This window comes from Chroicocephalus ridibundus, chromosome Z (assembly GCF_963924245.1).
Source record: "Chroicocephalus ridibundus chromosome Z, bChrRid1.1, whole genome shotgun sequence".
NCBI lineage: Eukaryota > Metazoa > Chordata > Aves > Charadriiformes > Laridae > Chroicocephalus > Chroicocephalus ridibundus.
This window is the reverse complement of record NC_086316.1, coordinates 16,833,037-16,853,668: the sequence shown is the minus strand read 5'-3', so window position 1 is coordinate 16,853,668 and position 20,632 is coordinate 16,833,037. Positions and strand designations below refer to the sequence as shown.

Below are 20,632 nucleotides of genomic sequence, written 5' to 3'. Positions count from 1 at the left end.
TTTTGTTTTTCCAAAATATGCTCCAGTTTCTTCTCAGAACAATTTCTGGGTATTGAAAAGACCACCCTTAATTTAAAATCATATTAAACTTCTAAATGAATTGCTTTTTAGTTGAAAACAAACCTCTTCCACTTAGTTACTATATAGATACACTATACTGTATGTTCTAAAAATACTATAAATTAGGAATTTTCACGTAGGTTAGAGCTCGAATTTTGGTCTTGTTTTGCCATTTCTGGCAATCCAGGACTAATCAGCATTTCTTGCTTGATGTCACTGTTTTATAGGATGTTCCAGGGATTTTGTGGTGCTGTTGAATTCCGCACTCTACTGACAAATTAAGGAATTTGGCGGGGGTGAGGGGGGAGTCAAATAAACCACAGTGCCTCCAAGAATATGGTAGGTGGTCCTGCTGAAATACAGACTAGCTGAAAGTTTTCAGAGAGACCAAGCCAATGCTTAGCATTTTCAGCACGTTTACACACTCAAGTAGATAAATTATTTCTATTATACCACAACATTTGCAGAACACTGTTTTCTGGAACTGCAGCATAATTTAGGAAAGTATTTACATACCACCACCTGCAGCATCTCTCCGTTTGCATGCCATCAGTGAAGATTCCCAGAGTCACACACAAACACGCATATCAGAAATATTAAAAAGCAAGCAGGATGGGTACCCTGTCTGCGATTTCAAGAGGTATTTAAACACACCAGCATTCTCACAGACTTAATAAAAGAACTCCCAAGATGAAAGCTTTTAAAGAAGTATTAAGACGGTCACTGAGGGTACATTTCAAGGATGTAATAACATTTCAGGGCTTACGGTCCAGACAATAGCGATGCTCCAAAAGCAGGCTGGAGACGTTCTGATGAAGCCACCGGTGAAACGTAAGAACAGACACACTCAGAAATAACGGGAAGGCAACATCCACTTCTGGAGAGGAGATATTCTGGGGGGCGGGGGAAAAGGGGGAAAACAAGCATTTATGTTGCATGCTGTGACACAAAACCACCATAACTGTTCTGCCGTCGCATGTTCGTAATCGTTCCCAGCCGTGCGAGCTGCATGAGGCAGGACAGCCAGTACCGGCCTCACACCCGTACACCGTTCCCTCAGGCCCGGGGAGAGCGGAGGCCTCGGCCGTCCCTGGTCTTTTCCACCCGGGCGGCGGGGACGGACCCGCCGGGCCTCCCCTGCCCTCCTCGGGCCGGAGGTGTCGGGGAACCGCCTCCCCTCAGCGCGGGCGGGCGCTGCCACCTAGCGAGGAGCGCCGAGCGGCGGCGAGGACGGCGGACGAAACCCCGCCGGGAAGCGGGGGCGGGGCCGGGCCACACGCGGCGCCGCCGCCTCACCCTCGCCCTCCCTGCCAACATGGCCGCCGCCGCCGTGAAGGTAAGCGCGGGTCCGCGCCGCCGCCATGGGTTGGGAAGGAAGCGATAGTGGCCTCCCGCCTCTCCTCTGCTCCACCCGCCGGGAGCCGCCCCGGCGGCCCTTAGCGGTGGCAGGCGGGAGAGAGGCCGCCATGGCGGGCGGTGCTGGGCCGAGGGCCGTCCCCCCCCGCGCCTGGCGCCCCAGGCCGCCGCCTTCCCTGCTCGGGGCCTCTGCCCTGGCTCTACCGCCCGGAAGAGGCGAATTTTTAATTTTTAGTTTTAGTTTTTTTCCTAAAAATTAAAGCCGTATGCCTCTCTTTGTCAGGGTTCCCGACCTGTCCGCGGCGTGTGGGATCTGTCCGTGAGAGGAGGCGGGGCGGGTTGGTGTCCGCGGCGGGGCGCGCAGACCCCGCGGCTGCCCCAGGGCAGGAGGCAGCCGGCAGAAAAGTTTCGCCTGCGCCTTGTCCGTCCCATGTGCTTAACAAAATGGCTCCAAAAGGTGCCCGCCTGCGTCAGGGGTGAGCAGGCCTGTTAGGCTGAAACTCTGGGTTTGTGTTCTGACCAAAATACGAATTAAGTTTTCCGAGGTGAAGCAACTCTCCCCGTCATTTTGGCGTGTAGAAATCAGTTCTAAGCTGTCTTTATTTTACAGAGGTTGTCTTAGCTGTAAATTGTATGCAGCTTGCTGTTTATCTCCTTTTACGTGAAAGTCTTTAATGCCATCCTTTTCTCATTATCCCCAAAACAGATGGTTTTGTTGGTTTTTAGTTTGCACAAAGACTCATAGCTGATTACGACAATGCCTAATATACACTAGCGTTTAAGACCCTCAGATGGGCAAGTGTAAGCTGTTACCGCACTGATACTTCTATGTCTTGTGCCAAACAGCAGGTGAAGAAAGGCATACACTACAGTGTGGTCATCATTTAGACTCACACAGAGAAATGCTGTTGATTTTGTAGTTAACTGGTGTGATAACTTTTTGTTAGGTTTCACTTTTGTTGCTCTTCATCCCAATGTTTGAGGCGGACTATACCGTAGTAAAATACTTAATGTTTCATTCTGCTGCAATGCCATTTTACTTTAGATTTAATTCCAGATAACCTCAGCTACAGCCTCCAGTAATTTTTACAGGTTATGTCCTTCATGTCCCTTTGTAGGATGCAAAGTTTGGAATGGAGCGTACAGTCTTGCATCTCTCCATTTTTGGGGTCACTCCTAGATGTGACTGTCTCTGCCTTTTGAGGAAAGGGGAGACTTTTCTCCCTGAGTCAGCTCCTCTCTGCCATCTCTTGCCTTCAGTGCCTGGGCTGCTTGCCACAATGCCTGTGGAAATAGACCTTGGCTCCCTTGGCAGGAAATCTCCCCACTGAGCCTAGAGCAGCTGCATTGCTTTTGATAATTCACTAAAAGGAAAGGTCTGTAAAGCAGAATTTAACATAGAATCAGATTTTTGGGTCTCCAGCCCACAGACATGGTTGATATTCCTGGAGATTACGTAAACTGGAGGAAAAATAATTCTCTTGCAGGGAGGTCAAATTATTTTTAGGGTTGGAGCTGCCAGCTCCAAGTTGGTGTTACATGGTTGGAGAAGCAACTGCTTCAATAAATCTCTGCTGGACGAATTTTGCTTCCACTGTAGTAGCTCTCCTGTGAATTATAGGGAGCCCAGTGTTTCTCTAGCCAGTATTGCCTAAGGTGGCTTGAAGGTTGACCAAACTGCTGCTGAGGTGTTTGAGGAGGAAGGCAAAAGCAAATTCAGGGTAGTCTAGCTCTTCTTCCGTGCTGTGGGTTCTCCACCTGGTGGTTTTGCCAGCTCATTGCACTGCTGCCATTTCTGACAGCATGGCCCTTGGTGTAAAAGCCTGCTCTGGAACTGAGCTGTGCAAGCGCCGGGAGGCATTGATGCCACTGCAGCAGGAGAAGTCGGGAGCCCAAGAGCAAGGCTGAAAGGAGCTTCACCAGGTCTGTGCTGCCCTGAACAAACCAAGCTCTGTGCTGCCACAGGTCAGGTGTCCTGCTTTCTGGTACAGGAATGGTCTGTTACGGTGCTGGATCTGTGTGTTCATAACGACCTTAAGGCATTGCAGTTCCAAAATAACTTTTATGTCATGTAGCTGTAGCTGTTACCTCCAGCATTGCACTGTTTTCCTCAGTCCCAAAAGTGGCGTTTTCACTTCGTCAGACATAAAAATTCAGGCAGATAAGCACTCCCTTTTGAATATTCTCGATCTGAAGTCATAGGGCACAAATAAAACAAGCATTATACCAAACTAAAACTAGTTAAGTTACTGAAGGAACCATTTTTTTTTCTGGATTAAAAAAAAAAAAGCGGGGGGGCACCAATTTGTCCCTGGCTTCTGTTAATGTAGTAATCTTTCATGTTTACTGAATGCATGCATGAACAATGTTAAAGGTGGTCTTTTGTTGATTTTGAGTTTTATGATTGCTCCTTTTGCACGCTTCTTATGTGATTCTTAAGGCAAAAAAAATTATCCTAAAATTTGTGTAGTTTTCAGGATTTTTGTGAACAATCGAACAATCTGAATGTGAAAAATAAGCAACGTGGGAACAGATGCATCAGTACTACTGCAAACAATGATCTAGGTCTTCCCTAATGCTTGAGTATATTCAGGGTTGGAATTTTTGGATTTTTACTGGTATTTTCCTTTGTGCTGCTCCTCATGCTCCACAGGGGGGTAGCAAAAAGAAATAGGCAGTCTGTTAAAACTAATTCAGCGTATCAGCGTTTACACCATCTGGTGTGGAAAGCTTTCTCAGAGAGGTATTTGATATATAACGAAGACCACAGGGCCTCTGCTTGTTGAAACAAAATGCTTGATGAGCCAGCTATTATAGTGGTTGAACAAATGAGGTCTCTCTGAATGTGAAAGTTAAGAAAAAACTAGAGTGAGAGACAGTTGGGTGGGCGTTGTGGAAGGGGGCTGTTTTGTATTGAAGTCTGGAGGTTTTACTTGAGAAATTTTCTGTCTTTAAAAATAATAAAAAAATGTGGAACCGTGCAGTAATAAGTCATGCCAGAATGGTTCCAATTTTTTCTTCCATGGTAAGCAACTGGGCCATTATATGAATTGTTCAACTTAAAAGTGAGACAAACTTTGCAACAACTGGTCTCATTGGAAGCGGGGAAAAAAGCAGTAGCATTTGCCCTGTGTGTGATAAATGGTGACATTATTTTTAAATACCATTACTAAGCTTGAGGTTGTGAAGGGCCTGAGAGTACCCATTCCATCCAAAGAGCTAGAAGTGTTCTGAAATCAAGAGAAAAGTTGACTTGATTGAAAATGGAATCGTCACTAAAAAGACAAGGCCAAGATACTTTCCAATGATGAACTAGAAACAAGAACGTTGAGATGCATTTTTCTTTAGCTGGAATATGAAATCAGAGGTGAGTTTAGTCTCAGTGAGATTATATGTTTCAAATTACCTTTTTTTTTCTTTCCCCTTTTTAAAAAACAATTCGGACAGATAAGCAATGAGCAAGAACAAGAAATCAGTGAAAGCATGACAGATAGGTGGTAGTTGTGAGTCATTTCATGCTTCTTCACTACAAGTTATATCAAACTCGTCGTAGGACTTTTAGCCTGATTTCTTAAGGAAATAAAATATGTTTTATTTAAGTGGCGCATTGCTTTGCCCTCCCTTTTCCCTTTCCATTATGCCTTGAATTTGTTAGTCAATTTCATAAAAACATTTGGGGAAAAGTCATTGAAAAGACTTCATTAAAAAAGCAAGAGTCTGTTAAGTTTCTACTTGGGGAAAGGCTGTGAGTTTAATAAAAAATGACACTAGTGCATCTACACAGGAGACAGTTAGTGACCCAGCTGCAGGCAAAATTTGAATGAGCACTTAACCTTCCTAGGTACCAGATGACCTAACTGTAAATAGCAGTGCTCCCAGCAGGTGAAATTGTCAGCGATTCTTTTTATTTCATTTGTGAAGATGCTGTTGACCTGTCCTCCTTTTCAGAGGCTATACAGAGATGACTTACAGAAATGGTGAAGTGCTTAGATCTTGACAAGTCAATACAAAAACCCTTCTGATTTTTTGAGAAATAATTTTTCATTATTTTGTAGGTATAATACTATATAGTAATGCCTGGTATTCAGTATGGTAGTTATGTATAGGACTATTTTTCCCCATGTGAACAAGAAGTCTTTGTTATAATGTGCTTTATATAGGTATTTCTCACTCATTAGAGGCATTCCAAAGTAACACCCCTTATTCTTGTATTGGGAATAAATGATGAGCTGGCACATCTTTGTGTATTTTCCATAGGTTTTTTAATGTGGTATCTTTAAAATGGAGAATCATAGTGTAGAAACTGGCAAGTTAAATACAGTTGTTTAAAATCAGTCATTTGAAATTTGCTTTCTGGGAAACTGTGCTGGGCATACTATGTTTTTTTGATCTGTAGTTTAGCCCCATCTCGGTCAGAAAATACATTTTTAGCTGCCTAGTTAGTTTTTCAGACATGCTGTTAAATGAAGTGTGATCTCAAGAAGACTAATATGTACTTTTCTGTTTAAGATTGGAATTATTGGTGGAACTGGCCTGGATGATCCAGATATCTTAGAAGGAAGAACAGAAAAATATGTTGATACTCCTTACGGCAAGGTATGTATAACCTATTTTTTTATTACTGAGACTTTTTGCTGGTTTAAAATATGTTTGTATACTGCAAGAATTTTTAGACTGTTAGAATGCATAAAGGAGGTACTGTCACAAGACTGTTTACTTTTAGTTGCTATGTATTGTGTGATTCTTAGTTTGTAGAAACAAGGTGTTACAAAGATGATGTGCAGAGGAGGCTATACCTCTTCTTGTTTGTAGATTGGATGAATTTATAAACCCAGTCCTGAATTTGCAATCAAGAGGTATAAACCCTCTATCTCAAATTTGTGCAGTTGTGTGACCTGTAGCATGTGTCAGATTGCTCCAGGAACCTCTCCGAATTGCAGAAATCTGTCCTTTGAGGCGTATGAGCCACCATTTTCCCTGTTCACCAGTCACCTGTTTCCCATTTTCACTGAATTATGCTTTACGTACCAATGCTGTCATTACAGTCATACTTAGAACCACATAATTTGAAACTGATTTGAAAATGAAGCTCTGAAACTGTGTTTGTGGCATAGGTATTCTTGACCAGCTCTCCTTCACATTGCTTCAGCCCTTTTCCTCAGCAAAAGGGAGTGGAGGCTAGTGGTGTTTCTCTACACACAATGCCAAGTGTCTTGTGAGGGACAATTCCTGCCCCAAAGCATTTATAGTAGGAACAGATAAGACAAAGGATGAGAGAGAGTTTTATAGGCAGGAAATCAAGGGGGAGAGGGGTTCTAGTGTCATAAGACCAGGGGAGTCTGGCTGCTTTGTAATTGCCATCGAAATTGTATCTTATGAAATCTACCACTGTAAGCTAGTATACATACAATAAAACATCTGGCCTGTGGCAGCAAGAGCCATTCTATGCGTAGAAGCTTGGCAGAAAGCTCAGAGCTGTAGTGTGTGATTGAAAATCTGAATCTGTGCCTGCATTCAAAATGGTTTAAGAGGGAAATAAGAGTGTGAAGAGCAAGTGGGGTTTTGTGTGTGCACCATTCAAGAAGTGCAAAGAGATAAAGATTGAGGAGAAAACATAACCAGAAAAATACATTTGACTTTTCCACCATCCTTAAAAATCTCATAGCAAACTGCAAGAGAATGAAGGGAACTTGCCTCCTCCATTTTCTGTATCCTGCTCTCCAAACGGTAGCCAGTGCTGGTCTTAAAGTAGAATCCACTGGCTAAACCAAACCAGTAGGTGGCCTACAGCAGGGTTTAGTGTTAACTGAGAAGAGTAGGAGTACCTGCAGGATGGCTTCTACACAAGGGAGTGGAAAAATCTTCCTCAATCCTGCAGCTTTGGTCAGTATGGAAGGCTTTTTAAATTTCATTTAGGAAGCAGGTTTCTGTGTTCTTCACAGAGTGCAACATGAATAGAGGAAAATAAATTTTGGTTGCCTGTTGTGGTTCGTGAGAAACTTTGATCAATGGACTGGCTGTGTCTGAGCTTGTGTATTATGCATTTAGCATAGGCTCAACTTAAAGAAAAAGCTTGCGAGTATTCTGGTTTTGTGTATGGGGCAGGGGTATAACTGAGGAGTCATAGTAGGAACCCAAGTGTGGATTCTAGATACTGCAGTGGGCTGCACTGGGACTGTTAAGCTCACCTGGATGGAAAACTGCAACTTCGTGGGACGTCTATATCTGTGCAAGGGAGCACAGCCCTACTGAGCGTTTGTTCTTTCCCCTGCTGGCCTGTCTCTTTTCTCTCTGATGTAGATCTGAACTCCTAACAACTCAGGCCATCGGTCTAATGGCTATTTCCTGTAGATTCACTCCTGCATAGAATTGTGTTAACTTCAGTGTTTGAATACAGTTTTCATCCTCGTGGAGCAAATGGTGCATCAGCCTTAGTGTTAACATGTGCAGGACTTAGACCACAAGTTACAGTGCCATAAAGAGCATTGAGTGGCTCAAGTTGGTGGACTCGAATTGAAGCAAAACCCAACCTCACAGATTTGATTGGTATCATTAAGTGGATTAATGTTTGCTTATTTTGCTGCTGAAACTTTTTAGCATTCAGGAAGGAGCTGTTACACAGCCTACCTACCTCCCTCATTTTTGATAACTCGAAAGGGTTATCAAACATTGGAACAGGCTGCCCAGGGAAGTGGTGGAATTGACATCCCTGGAGGTATTTAGAAGGGTAGACGTGGTGCTTAGGGACGTAGTTTAGTGGTGGTTTTGGCAGTGTTAGGTTGATGGTTGGACTTGATGATCTAAAGATCCCTTCCAACCTAGACAATTCTATAATTCTGATTCTATGAACTATAATTTTAGAATAACAGAGATGAGAGAAGTAGCTATTGCTGAATGCGAAAGAACAAATGAGAACTTTTTTAAGTGTGCTTGGAAACGTTTAGAAGCTTGTGGTTTATGTTAGTATATTTTTCTAAAGGTGTATCTTGTTCTTGTTACTGAAGTAAAGCCAAATTGAGATTTTTCTGCCATAAAGATGCTTCTGCATTAGAGCTGTGACATCAATGGAGAGAGAATCTGCCTGAAATTTTAAGAGGTAAAGGGCTTAATCTAAATAAACTGTTCAGAACTTTGTGGCCTTTTAGTTGTAGAGAGAATTAGAGATGGAACATCAAGCCTATTTAGTTCAAGCAAAACTAGGAAGAATGAAAATGAACATCTGAATGCCAAAAGGAAAATACAAGACATAGTTTAAAAAATGCATGTTTTTTTAAAGGAAAGGAAAATTCTATTTCTTTAAGTTTTGGGTTTAAATTCTCAGGTTTCTTGGCAAGGACATAGCCAAAAGACTTTTAGGTGAAAACGTTTCTGGTGGTGACTTTCCTTGTCACCTGTGACGTTTGACAACAGCAAAATAGATGGTTTTTTTTAATGCTGTTTCTTTACTATCAGAGGCAGAATAATAGCTTTTGTTTGTATAGAGTCCTTGAGTTATGAGAATTTTTGCAATTCTCTGTATTGACTTTGGTCCTCATATGATCTTTCAAGCTACATTAGTAATACTAGTGAAAATGCAGTACGTTAGGTTTTTTTAAAAATAAAAATGCTTACAGCTGTTAATATTCCGGCCTTCTTTTCTCCCTTCTTTCCTTCCACCATTTTCATTGCATCAAAAATTTGGTTTTCTGTGGAAAATACCCTAAAACCTATTGGCATTCCATCTCCAGATATGGAAAATATTGTTCTCTTACAGGATAAGAAAGTTGCTTGCAACAGGATTTATCTTCATCCTTGAATTTTGAAACTACTAATGAAACTTTTTCAGTATATACTTTCTGTTAGATTGTTTTACTTAGTGGATAACAGAACTTGGTTGAGTCACCTTTCCCCAAATAAGCAAAATATCTTCCTGTTCTAGATTATTTTAGATGCCCCCCCCTCCCTTTTTTTTGGTGATAGGTATATCTGGCAAAAAAACCAGGGGGGGTTCCACCTTGCAAATGAGCATTTCCTCGCTTGCCTCAGGAAAATCAGATCATGTGACATAACACTTAAGCTCCTCTCCTGCGAAAACAATGTACATCATTTGGTTCCTACACTAGATCACAAGTTAAATGAAGGCTTGGGGAACCTATGAGATACTTTTCCATCTCAAGTTTTCGCTATATTTTTCTTTTGCTTGTTCATTCTCTTTTCTGTTCTAGCTTGTTTCTTAGGTGAGACCAAGAAAAAATGAATTCTGCAAGGCGCGCATTAACAATACTTTGTGTTTATTTATGTTGCAAACAAAGGGGATTTATTCCAGTTGTTTGTCACTGTCATGATTTAGGGTTAACTGCTCAGGGTTCTTTGCTTCCTTTTCTGTTTTGCAACACTGAGTAATATATATCTGACTTGGATTTTGTGGAAGTGGGGAGTAGTTAAATAAGTATATGAATTATTAATGTTTGAGAACTTTTTATTGGGCCTTTTATTAATCCTGCTTTAAAAATACTGTATCAGAGCTTTAAATTTGCCTTGTGACATTGGAAGTTTTTATTATTTTATCAGCCTTTCAAAGCTCCTGACTACAACTGAGATAATAGTAGAGAGGTACAGCACTGGAGAGAACTTGCGGGAGAAAGAGAGCAGAACGGAAGCATACACTAGCTCTGTTACATGGTTAACATATAGTTTGAAATTTCTGTGTCTTTCACTTCCTCATAGCTTTACACACTCTGATTTATCCTTAATTCCTCTCTTTTAATGACCCATGATGCAGTATCTGCAAATTCTTTTCTTAAACTGTCAGTTCATCATTTAGCAGTGCATTCTTTGTTGCAAATCTTTCTTTTTCTCTGCCACGTTTCTTGCAATCCTGTGCAAGAAAGGTGTTCAAGCAGTCACTTGGAAGATGCCCTGAATGTGTTCTGTGGAAATGCGTGTAAAGATGGCAATGGGTCCTATTACACAGCCACCCTGAAGCCTTTTGAAGTTACTAGGATGGCAGCAGATAGGGAAGCTGCAAGTAGATTTTGAAGCCTGTTAAGATTTCAAAGCTGTTGCGTTCTTGCTGTGTCAGCAGCAGCGTATGCCAGAATTCAGTGGAGTTCTGTGGTGGGGGTGAATATCAAATAGCAGTTAGATTGCACCTTTCTACCCCAAATCTTTTGGAAATTTATATAAACTTGAATCTATTGCTTGCAATAGACTTGAGTCTGTCACTTGTAAAGCAAAGGGTCCAGTCTTGAACTTACTGAGCTTTATGTATTCATTTTGATAGGAGGCAAGGAATTTTGGCTGAAGTCCTCCTTAGTTTTTAAGAGTATTTTTGTATCCTGATGTGAGCTAAGTTGCATGCTTATTACTACACGCAGCAAATGTGTGCTATCTAAATGAAACCCAAAAAACAAAACCCCAAATGCCAATTATTGTGAACCTTCATTGTTATGGAATGTTGCAATATCAAAATGCCTTGGCAACTGGACAGCAAGGGATTCACTCTGTGTGAAATTTCACTCTTAAAGCCACGTCTGCTTCAGAAGAGTATATGTAAAGTCAGGTAAATAGATTAAATGTTTAAGTGTCAATAGGTTAATATTAAATGGAGACTTTTTAAAATAAGTCAGGATACACTACAGTTCTAAAAATAAATTTTCTGGAATGTTCCCTTTAAAAAAAAAGGCTAATCTGTGGCTGGCAGAACTTAAACCTAGGTGATTGAGTAAATTATGGTGCTTTGAAGAGATTACACTTTAAAAATGACTCAAAAGAGCTGTGCAATAGGGAGTAGAAAGTGCTGAATTTATTAGAAATCACTGTCTCTGAAATGCAGCTATGTGGGACTCACATATTACTTTATTATACATCTCTGCAAATTTTCAAATGTGTAATAGAATTAACAGCTGTAAAACTAAGTGCTGATTGAAATCTCCTAGCTAGCATTAAAATACACATAAAACTATATCAAACAGCAGGCAACAGAACATTTCTAAATGCAAATGTGTGAGTCCTTTCAGACACTTGCAGACTTGTGATCAGTAAATAAATCATAATTTTATTAATAGCTATTTCAGCTATAAATCCCAGGGCATGGAAGGAAAGATTGGCAGAGTGGCTTCCAGCTTATTTACGGTTTCTTCAACGCTGCAATACAGAGTGAAACTGAAGCAGTTCTGAATTGGGCATGAGAAGCAGCGCATCCGGCTTCACTGCTTTTCATCACAAGTGCAGTTTAGCATCTAATTAAATAGACGCCTGTTTCTGCTGCTGGTACCAAGCATTCCCTGTCATATCACAGTTCAGTTCCCAAAAGCGGGGCCCCCAGCAGCAGGGAAGAGGGAGGAGTAAAGGGTGTGTTGGAGGAGTCTAGGACATAAATGTGAGCTAGGAGGCCATGGTAGAGAGCGGACAGAGGAGTGAATGGGGAGTGTTATGGAATGGACAGATTAAATGTGATTTCTGTTGGGAGGGGGCTTTCAGTAGGGAATGGCACCTGTTTAGCAAAAAGCAACCAAAGTTTACAGGAGAGAGTGAGACCTGCTAGCCAATTTAAAGGCAACATGTACATGCTTTTTTTTTCATGTTTGTGTAGCACTGTTTGAAATAATACTGTTTCAAAGTATTTGAAGTATTACTGTTTCAAACCCTAAAGTAAGGTGTTGCAATATTAATGTTAGTACAAACAAACAAACAAAAAAGTGATAATCTGCTTCCCCTTCCAGACTGTTTTACTAACCTACCATATCAAATTACAAGTGCTGAGCTGAAGAAAATGTGAGGCTATGGTGGTAAACAGTATTTCCTTTTCGTAACTATCCTGCTTATGTTTAACTAGCTGTTAAGGTGTCTATTGTGTTTGTCACTGTAACTCGTTCTTACTTGCTTGTTTTGCAGCCATCAGATGCCTTGATATTGGGAAAGATAAAAAATGTGGACTGTGTGCTGTTGGCAAGGTAAATGAGCGTTTTAAGGTGTTTTATATTATGTGTCTTGATGTTTTCTCAAAAGGTTTTTCTTTTTACGTTAGGCTAACTGAATTTTTACTCTGACTTCATCTTACTCTGTGTGGTTGGTAGCAAAGTCCAACAAAAGTCTGGTTTTTTTCCTGAAAAAATTTGATGCTGCAGGGAGTGAGAGTATTAAAAATAACATCTAGGTTAGGAAAGAGAAGTCTAGTGGGGGATGCTGCCCTAGTAAAAACGGCAACCTGCAAGGCTGTGTGCTCAGGTGGTAGGTGGGTGATGCCTAATACCCTCACTAATCTGTCTGCTCCCTGTGTTTGCAAATTTCCTTTGTGAAACTGGGAAGTTGCCTGTTACCAGATGAACTGTGTCTCTGGTACCACTGTAGGCTATTTCAAATCATTGCCTTTGGTTGAGTCCTCTGGCTCTTACCTTTATTGCTTAGGAGGCTGCATCCCCTGTAGTTCTCCCTCCTGGGGTCATTTTTATTCAGACATCTCTTACCATACTTGGAAGAGACTCTGGAAGCAGGATCTGCAGATCAGTGCATGGAAATTTCACACTAATGTAACCATGGATATCTAGGACCAATGTGCTACTAGATCAAACATAAGAATACTAACACAGTTCTCAGCATCTGGACAGCATGGGCAGAGCCAGGTGCTGATAACAGGATCCATCAGCAGTCCCGCGCAAGTCAAGGTGATGAATCAAGTACAGGATGCATCCAGGGAGTCCAGGCAGGAGCAGTAGGAGATGAGGCCAGAGGCAGGGTTGGAGACAAGGCTACAGCGTGTGTCCGAAGTCCACCAGAAAACCAGTCTGGAGACAAACTAGGCAAAGTAAGTCTGAAGGCCATCCAGGAGACAAGGCTGGGGACGGGCGCAGCTGTGACATGGCTCAGGCCAGGAGTGAAGGCTGGGGCCTGAGCTTGGAGGCAGGAACACCTCGGCTCATGGGCACCAAGTGTTTGGGTGGAGGCCCAGGGTGAGGCTGGCCAGGGCAGTTGCAACCCAGTGGTGCACTCAGGGCCCCAAATCTTTTCATAACAGATTTTGCTGTTAAGTTACTGACTGTTACCATCTCTGCAACTACACTCCTGACTGTGGTTTTACTTTTCTTATCTAGCATGGACTTTGCTTATGTAGCTTATTACACCTGGACAACATTTTTCTCATTTTCTCAAATGAAATGCTAAGCCAAGATCTCATAGCGGTGCTGTATCAAAGTAGGCCTTGGGCTACAGATGGCTGAACAGCTCAGCCGTGGTTTACGTCCTCACCGGGATTTATCGTCATTCCCATACAACCCTCATGAGTTTACTTTTGGGGCTAAGGTACCTGCAACTTCACTTCATGTTTTTGGGAAAAATAACAGACTTGCTCGTGAATGCTGGATTGAAAAAAAAAAAAAAAAAGACATATATATTCTAGAGGAGGATTATGACAGCAACTGCAGCATTAAACAATAAATCTACATGCGTAGTAGCTTATCAGAAATGCTAATGACAACGTGGGAATCCTGCCTGACAGTGCTTGGTCATGTTTTGTTCAACTCCCAGTTCCAAATTGATGGAGTTCTTAAGACCTTTTGGTCTCTGTGAAAGAATCAGTTAGGAAATTAAGTTCCTCCTTTCTTCTAACATGATTGAAAATAATTTTCAAATGTGTTTAATCATTATGTGACTGATGTAGCTCTGTAGCGATGATGGAGATAACACAAAAGCTTGTGCTTATAAGATTAAATATTTGTTGTCTTGGTGAAAAAGTATACTGCAACAGTATGAAGTCATTCTTACGGTTTATGAAAGCTGTCAGATCATTTTAAGAATAAAGAGAAAAATGTGGTGATTCTACTGTTTACTTTGGGAAGGTGACAGATTAAAACATTGTGTTCTTTTTGCTTTTAATTTCCTGTGATGTGCCACTTTTTTCTGGGAATACAAACAGCACTTCTGAGCAGAAAATTTGTGCGGGTGTATATAAATCTTACAGATTTGTTGTAGTGTATGAAACATTTAATTTGCTACACCTGGGTTTTCAGAATCCACAGAACTGAATTAAAAAAATCAGAAAAAAATGCTTTTTGGTCTCTTGAAGCTATCAAAGTGTATTTGGATTGTATCTTCAAGATTCTTTTAATTAGTCTTGAACTTAAAAATTTTGCATTTAAAAAGAAAACTGCACTGCTACTTCTTAAATCAAATGCTGAGAGAACCTTAATACAGTTAGGAAAACAAGGTACACTGAAAGTGGCTGAAATGATCAGTTCCACTTCCAGTGTTGTTAGGGAAATTACATTTCCTGGAATTCTCTTCATCTGGGAGAAGGAAGGCAATTTCAGTCTGATTTATTTTACTCTCTTGCAACGTGTATCTTTGCAGGCATGGAAGGCATCATACGATTATGCCGTCGAATGTCAATTACCGTGCCAATATCTGGGCATTAAAAGAAGAAAATTGTTCTCATGTATTAGTGACTACTGCCTGTGGTTCATTACGAGAAGAAATACAACCTGGTGATCTTGTCATAATTGACCAGTTCATTGACAGGTGAGTAAAATTTGTTTTTAATTGTGCTTTTAGTTTTTGGGAAGAGAAAAAAGGGTCCAAGTGAGGTTAAGCCATATAATAACATGTTAAATTAAGTTCTTGTGGAATGAGGTGATAGCCTCAGTTCTTATGGCAAAAGGTAAGATTCATACAAGAAGACATGATAGGAAACAGGAATGAGATTACAAGTACAACTCTAACACATAGAAGAAATATGAGGCTTTGAGCTGTATAGTTCCTTGGGAAGAGTCTTCTGAAGAGAAAAGATCTCCTATTTTCAGATGTGGGGAAGGATAAGAGTACAAGCTGTTCTAAATTCTGAGAAGAATCCCAAATGAGATGGAGAGGTGCAAGAAAGCATAGTAGGAGCTGTGTAGGAAAACATACACATTAATAATGAGTCTCTACAGAAGAGAGATCGACTGGAACACAGTGGGAAAAGAGAGGAGGTTGTTTTAAAACAAGGATTGATGCTAACGTTTTTTATTTGCTAAGAATCAGAAGGAAGTAAATTTTTTCCAAAATCTGTGTACTCCAGTCGGTCCTCCCCTCCTTGATTATCTGATGTTTAGAAAAATTCAACCAAGTGGAGGGGGGTAGGGGGAAGAGGAGGGGGAAGCTGCATTTAAAGGTCGCCAACTACAACAAGTATTTAAAAAATGTAGTTGCACATTTTTAAGAGGTAAATTTATTCTTAGTATCTATAAGTGTACTATATCTGGAAGTCTTATTTGGGTATTACACCCAATTTTAAGTGTTCGGAATGGTTTATGCAGCTTCTTTCTGCTTTTGGGGGTCTGATGGCAATATTTCATTGCCAACTGAACATGTATACTTAGGTTTGTTCTCTGCAGTGTAGTGCTATTCAAGTTTTGACTTACTGACAGTTTTTGTGTGTGTAACTGAACTGCTTTTTCTTGTAAGAGAGCATGTTTTAATAAATACGGTGTATCTAAATGACTAAGTACCCTGCAGGAGCAAGCCCCATATAAACTGCTTCCTGTTATACTAGAGTTGATTTATGGGTGGAGAGCAGCTGTATTACTGACAATGGTCTTTTTTTTCTTATTTTTCTCAAGTCTAAAAGTATTTAGGCTGATCGCTTTGTTTATACAGATTACATCATAATCATCCTTATTCTGCCAGTAGTACTTGGAAATTAGTAATTTTAGTATAGATATTGATTTATCTAGGAAAGATATTAAACATAATTTGGTACACGGTTTGGATGATTGCGAGTAGAGCACCAGTTATTTTGACAGCATTAGCAGACTCCTAGGTAGGTAAGGGGAGCCTAACCATGCAAAGCTGTGAATTGCATGTATGGTAAGAAGTAGCCTCTGGTGCGGAGAGCCTGCAGTTTTAAACAAGAAACAGTTGGAATGATTGCAGTTGTTATCTGCTATGGATGAGGGGTGGAAACATGGAGAAACTAACTCTTGCAGAGGTCAGGCACAAAGACATTAACGGAGCCAGGAAATGAACCAGATGTGAAATCTGACACCATCCTTCATCTAAAATGTCATTACCAAAATTAACAATTCATTTTGAAGCTATCTAATCTCCTCACATAGCTTTACATTTCCTAGCACTTACCATTCTGCATCATAACTTCTGAGCTGGAACGAAAATAATCAGCTTGGTTAAGTTTGGGTTTTAAGAACATGTCCCTTTCCAGAAAAAAAAAAAGTTATAGAACAAATAAGTATATTTATCTGATGTGAAGATGAGTGAAAGGACAGGGATCATTTACGTCACAGCAAAGAAGGCAAATAGTATTATCTTGGATTAATAGGGATGTTTCCAGCAGGTCGAAGGAGGTGATCCTTCTTCCCTTCTGTTCAGCACTGGTGAGACTGCACCTGGAATACTGTGTCCAGTGCTGGGCTCCCCGGTGCAAGAGGGACATGAACATACTGGAGACAGTCCAGCAATGGACCACAAAGATCCTGAAGAGACTGGAGCATCTCACCTGTGAGGAAAGGCTGAGAGATCTGGAACTCTTCAGTCTGGAGAGCAGAATGCTCGGGAGGGTGGATGTCATCAATGTGTATAAATGAAGGAAGGGTGAAAACCAAGACAGGCTCTTTCCAAGGGTGCCCAGTGACAGGACAAGAGGTAATGGGCACAAACTGAAACACAGGAGGTTCCCGCTGAGCATCAAGAAACCCTTTTTCACTGTGAGGGTAACCAGACACTGGCACATGTTGCCCAGAGAGGTAGTGGAGTCTCCATCCTTGGAGATACTCAAAAGCTGCCTGGGCATGGTCCTGGGCAACCAGTTCTAGGTGGCCCTGCCTGAGCAGGGGGCTTGGACCTGATGACCTGAGAGATCCCTTCTGACCTCAACCACTCTGTGATTCTCTGATCTGTGTCTTCATTTAGAGTTTATTCAGATGATCAGCAGTAGTAATGGCATAGCCCATAGATGAGCAGTGTTTAATTCAGGCAAGTAAATTTTCATTTTGATACAGGAGAGTGGGAACTTGCGGGGACTTCTTTCATGGCTTCAGGAAACCAAGAAGCTTCTCACAAAGCATGTGAGAATGTTTCAGTGTGGAAAACAACACGTAATGTGAGTTTTAAATTCTTTATTGCCTTGCCCTTTAATTCAGAAAACTGATAATTCATGGTAGTCTGTTTCATTTGACAGTTTGAGTTCTTTTGTCTTTTTCCCTGATGTTCTTTGCCAGTGGGTGTTAGACTGCTGGTTCTTTGGGAGGTAGAGTCTGCATTTTTGCCTTTCACAGGTGTGTAGCATCTGTAAAAGTGATTGTGCTATGTATCATAAATCATTATGAAAACAATGCTGCTGACGGGAAGATACTCCCACAGGACAAAATAGATTAATTGTCCACCAAAGTCTGAAAAGATGCAAATTTCTGAAATACCTTCTAATGAAATACCAGGACCTGCAAACAAACTATGTTGGCAGACATGGAAAGAAGGTACTGGTTAAAGCTGCAAAAACAGTCAGCTGTTTTTCATGAAGGGTACCCTGCCTTCTATATAATGATCAACCAATGCCAGGCACTACATAGGAAGCAGGCTTTGGGTCTAGTTCAGAAGGATTTATGCAAGCTGCCATTAAAGTCAGTCCCTTCTAGGTGTCCAGGTACCTTTTGGTATCTGGGCTCTAGTTCTCAATAGACATTTGCTGCAATTTAAATGATCCCTGTCTCATCATAATTCTCCTTTCAGGTATGAAGCAAGAAGAAGGAATAGTGCATAGAAGAAGAGCTAGAATTGAGCAGAAAGCAGTAGGCAACAACTGTAATTTTATCCCCTTGGGGTCATACGCTCTGTGGCATTAATGACACGATCTCTGTATATGGAGTTGTGTAGGACTTCTGTCTAGTTTAGGGCATAGGTTTGACACAGGTTTAGTGGGGAACACTGAATAGGTATAATCGGAACTATGCAGCATTTCCAAACTTTTGAGATCTTAATTCTTTGGATCATTAACTCTCTTAGAAAGTGTTTGATTTCGTATATACAGTCTCTGCTTTCTTCATGCTTATGTATTTGTGTATTTAAACAGTGAAAGATACATTTTGTTGAATAAGTACCAAAATATTTACAATGGTGTTCTCCCTACTTCCAAATCCAAAAGTAACCACAGGTACTATTATGGGCTACAACAATTGTTCTCTTCTTTGAAACAAGTGCATAAAAAAAAAAATCTGGAAGAATCTTTTTTCTTTGGCTCCTGTTAGTTTATTATAGCACTGTTAGTCGACTGGCTAGGGGCAGGTTAGGGGCTCTAAATGCTTTCTGTTTGGTTTGCTGCTGATGTTGACTAGGAAAAGAAGAGTAAGAAGGTAACTACTTAGATGACTCAGATCAGTAAGGAAAATGCAGAAAATAGCTTCATAAAAGAAATCCTGTAACAGCTGCGAGCTTTATTGTTTGAATTCTTTGTGTCACATGTACCATTACAGTTATTACAGTATTGTTGCACTCTGTAAAATTTTTCGTGGGAGAATTTTCTTTCAGTGTCCCTGAAGAGGCAGAGCATGCTGAGACTCCTTTTTATACAGCAGATGCCAGTAGCTTGTTGATAATTCAACATTACTGAAAGATAGAGGAAGGTGATGATGCAAGTGGTAGAGGACTGTCTGTCACAGATGGAAGTGATTGGCTCACTTATTTGACTTCCTAGCATCAGTCATAGTTAGCATTGCCGGAAAAATCTTGTGTCATTGTGATAAAATCAAAATGAAGGAGCAAAAGCAACCTTACTGTCTGGTTAAAAGTGTGGCTATTGCCACAGGGTGAGGAATGCAAATTCTGGGAACACCTTCAAAATTGCAGTGTGTGTGTCTGTGAATCTGAAACAGAGGGAAGGGCAAGGCAGGCATGGCAAAACTATGCAACAGTGAAAGGTTTGCTGTATGAGTACCACTGTGGTCTTGAGCTTGACATGCAAGCGTTTATGCATAAAAACATACATGCCCCTTTTCCAGGGAAAGAATTCCCTTTTCTCCTGTACCACCATCCGCTGGTTTGGCACAGAGGCAGCATGAGGGTCCAGTGGGGGTTCTCCATAGAGTCCTGCAGAGGTCACATGGTGTGGTGAGTTGACCTTGGCTGGACACCAGGTGCCCACCAAGCCACTCTATCACTTCTCTCCGGGGAAAATAAGATGGAAGAAGACCTCATGGATCAAGATAAAGGCAGTCTAATGAAGCAAAAGCAAAGGCTGCATGCAGAAACAAAACAAAAGATTTATTCTCTACTTCCTATTAGCAGGCAATGTTCAGCCAGTTCCCAGGAAGTGGGGCTTCAGTACACGTAGTAATTGCTCCAGAAGACAAATGTTGTATTAACAAATGGCCCCCACTGCTTTCTCTTACCTTTTATTGCTGAGCAGGCGTCATGTGGTACGGAATATCCCTTTGGTCAGTTTGGGTCAGCTATTCTAGCTATGTCCCCTCCCAAGATATTGCTCACCCCCAGCCTACCGGTAAGGTGGGGGAATGTTGGAAAGACAGCCTTGATGCTATTTGAGCATTGCTCGCAGTGGCCAAAGCACCGCTGTGTTATCAGCACCTTTCCAGTTACTAATACAAAGCACAGCACTGTGAGGGCTGCTATGGGGAAAATTAACTCCACCTCAGCCAGGCCCAATACAGATGGACAGCAGGAGCTATGCAGCCCTGGCTCTTAGCTGCTTGCTTGTAGTTGTCAGTCCAGTGCTTTCAGGTGCTCCTTCTGATCTCCCCCACTGGGAGTATCTCTGTACTTTCCCCTTTATGCTGTGCTTGATCCTTCTGGATTGTGCGCTTCTACTATGAGTAGTGTGGCTAGTTTCTAGGCAGGCACTTGGTGACTTCTTCCTGTTTTAATGTAAACAGTCAGGCAATTGTATAACATTCAGTCATTCTCTGTTGTTAAGCAGGCTCGCCTTCTGATGGAGGGGATGCAAACTTCTCCACGTTTAAAACTGTTAGATCGAAGGAGCAGATTGTCTTTGAAGAGTGGCTGTTGAGTTCCTTATTTCTTGTTTCCTGCTGACTTCATGAGTCACTCAGGCTAAGGTCTTGAAACTGATTAATGAGAGGACCCTTAGGCAGATACTGTCCTTTGCTCTCTGGCTCTTTGCCTCTGTGACAGTAAGACGAGGAAAGCATCTGTGATTCTGTAACCTTAATTCTCTCTACAAGGGCTACAGAGAAATGGTATTGAAGCATTGAAAATTAGGTACTCCTGCCCTGTAGCT

General features: G+C 41.4%; 1 protein-coding gene across 3 annotated transcripts in view; it reads left to right on the top strand.

Moving 5' to 3' along the window:
* The first annotated feature begins 923 nt into the window (after window positions 1-923).
* The window catches only part of MTAP (methylthioadenosine phosphorylase), a 36,321-nt gene continuing 16,612 nt past the window's right edge, over window positions 924-20,632 (top strand). Inside the window, exons 1-4 of one of the 3 annotated variants that reach the window (XM_063320887.1) lie at window positions 924-1,396; window positions 5,926-6,012; window positions 12,292-12,350; window positions 14,743-14,910. In XM_063320887.1, coding sequence (XP_063176957.1) covers window positions 1,037-1,396; window positions 5,926-6,012; window positions 12,292-12,350; window positions 14,743-14,910 — 674 coding nt within the window. In that variant the 5' untranslated portion in view covers window positions 924-1,036. Of the gene's footprint in view, window positions 1,397-4,749; window positions 4,784-5,925; window positions 6,013-12,291; window positions 12,351-14,742; window positions 14,911-20,632 lie in introns of those variants that run through there. The other 2 variants (XM_063320888.1, XM_063320889.1) reach the window with 2 other exon arrangements.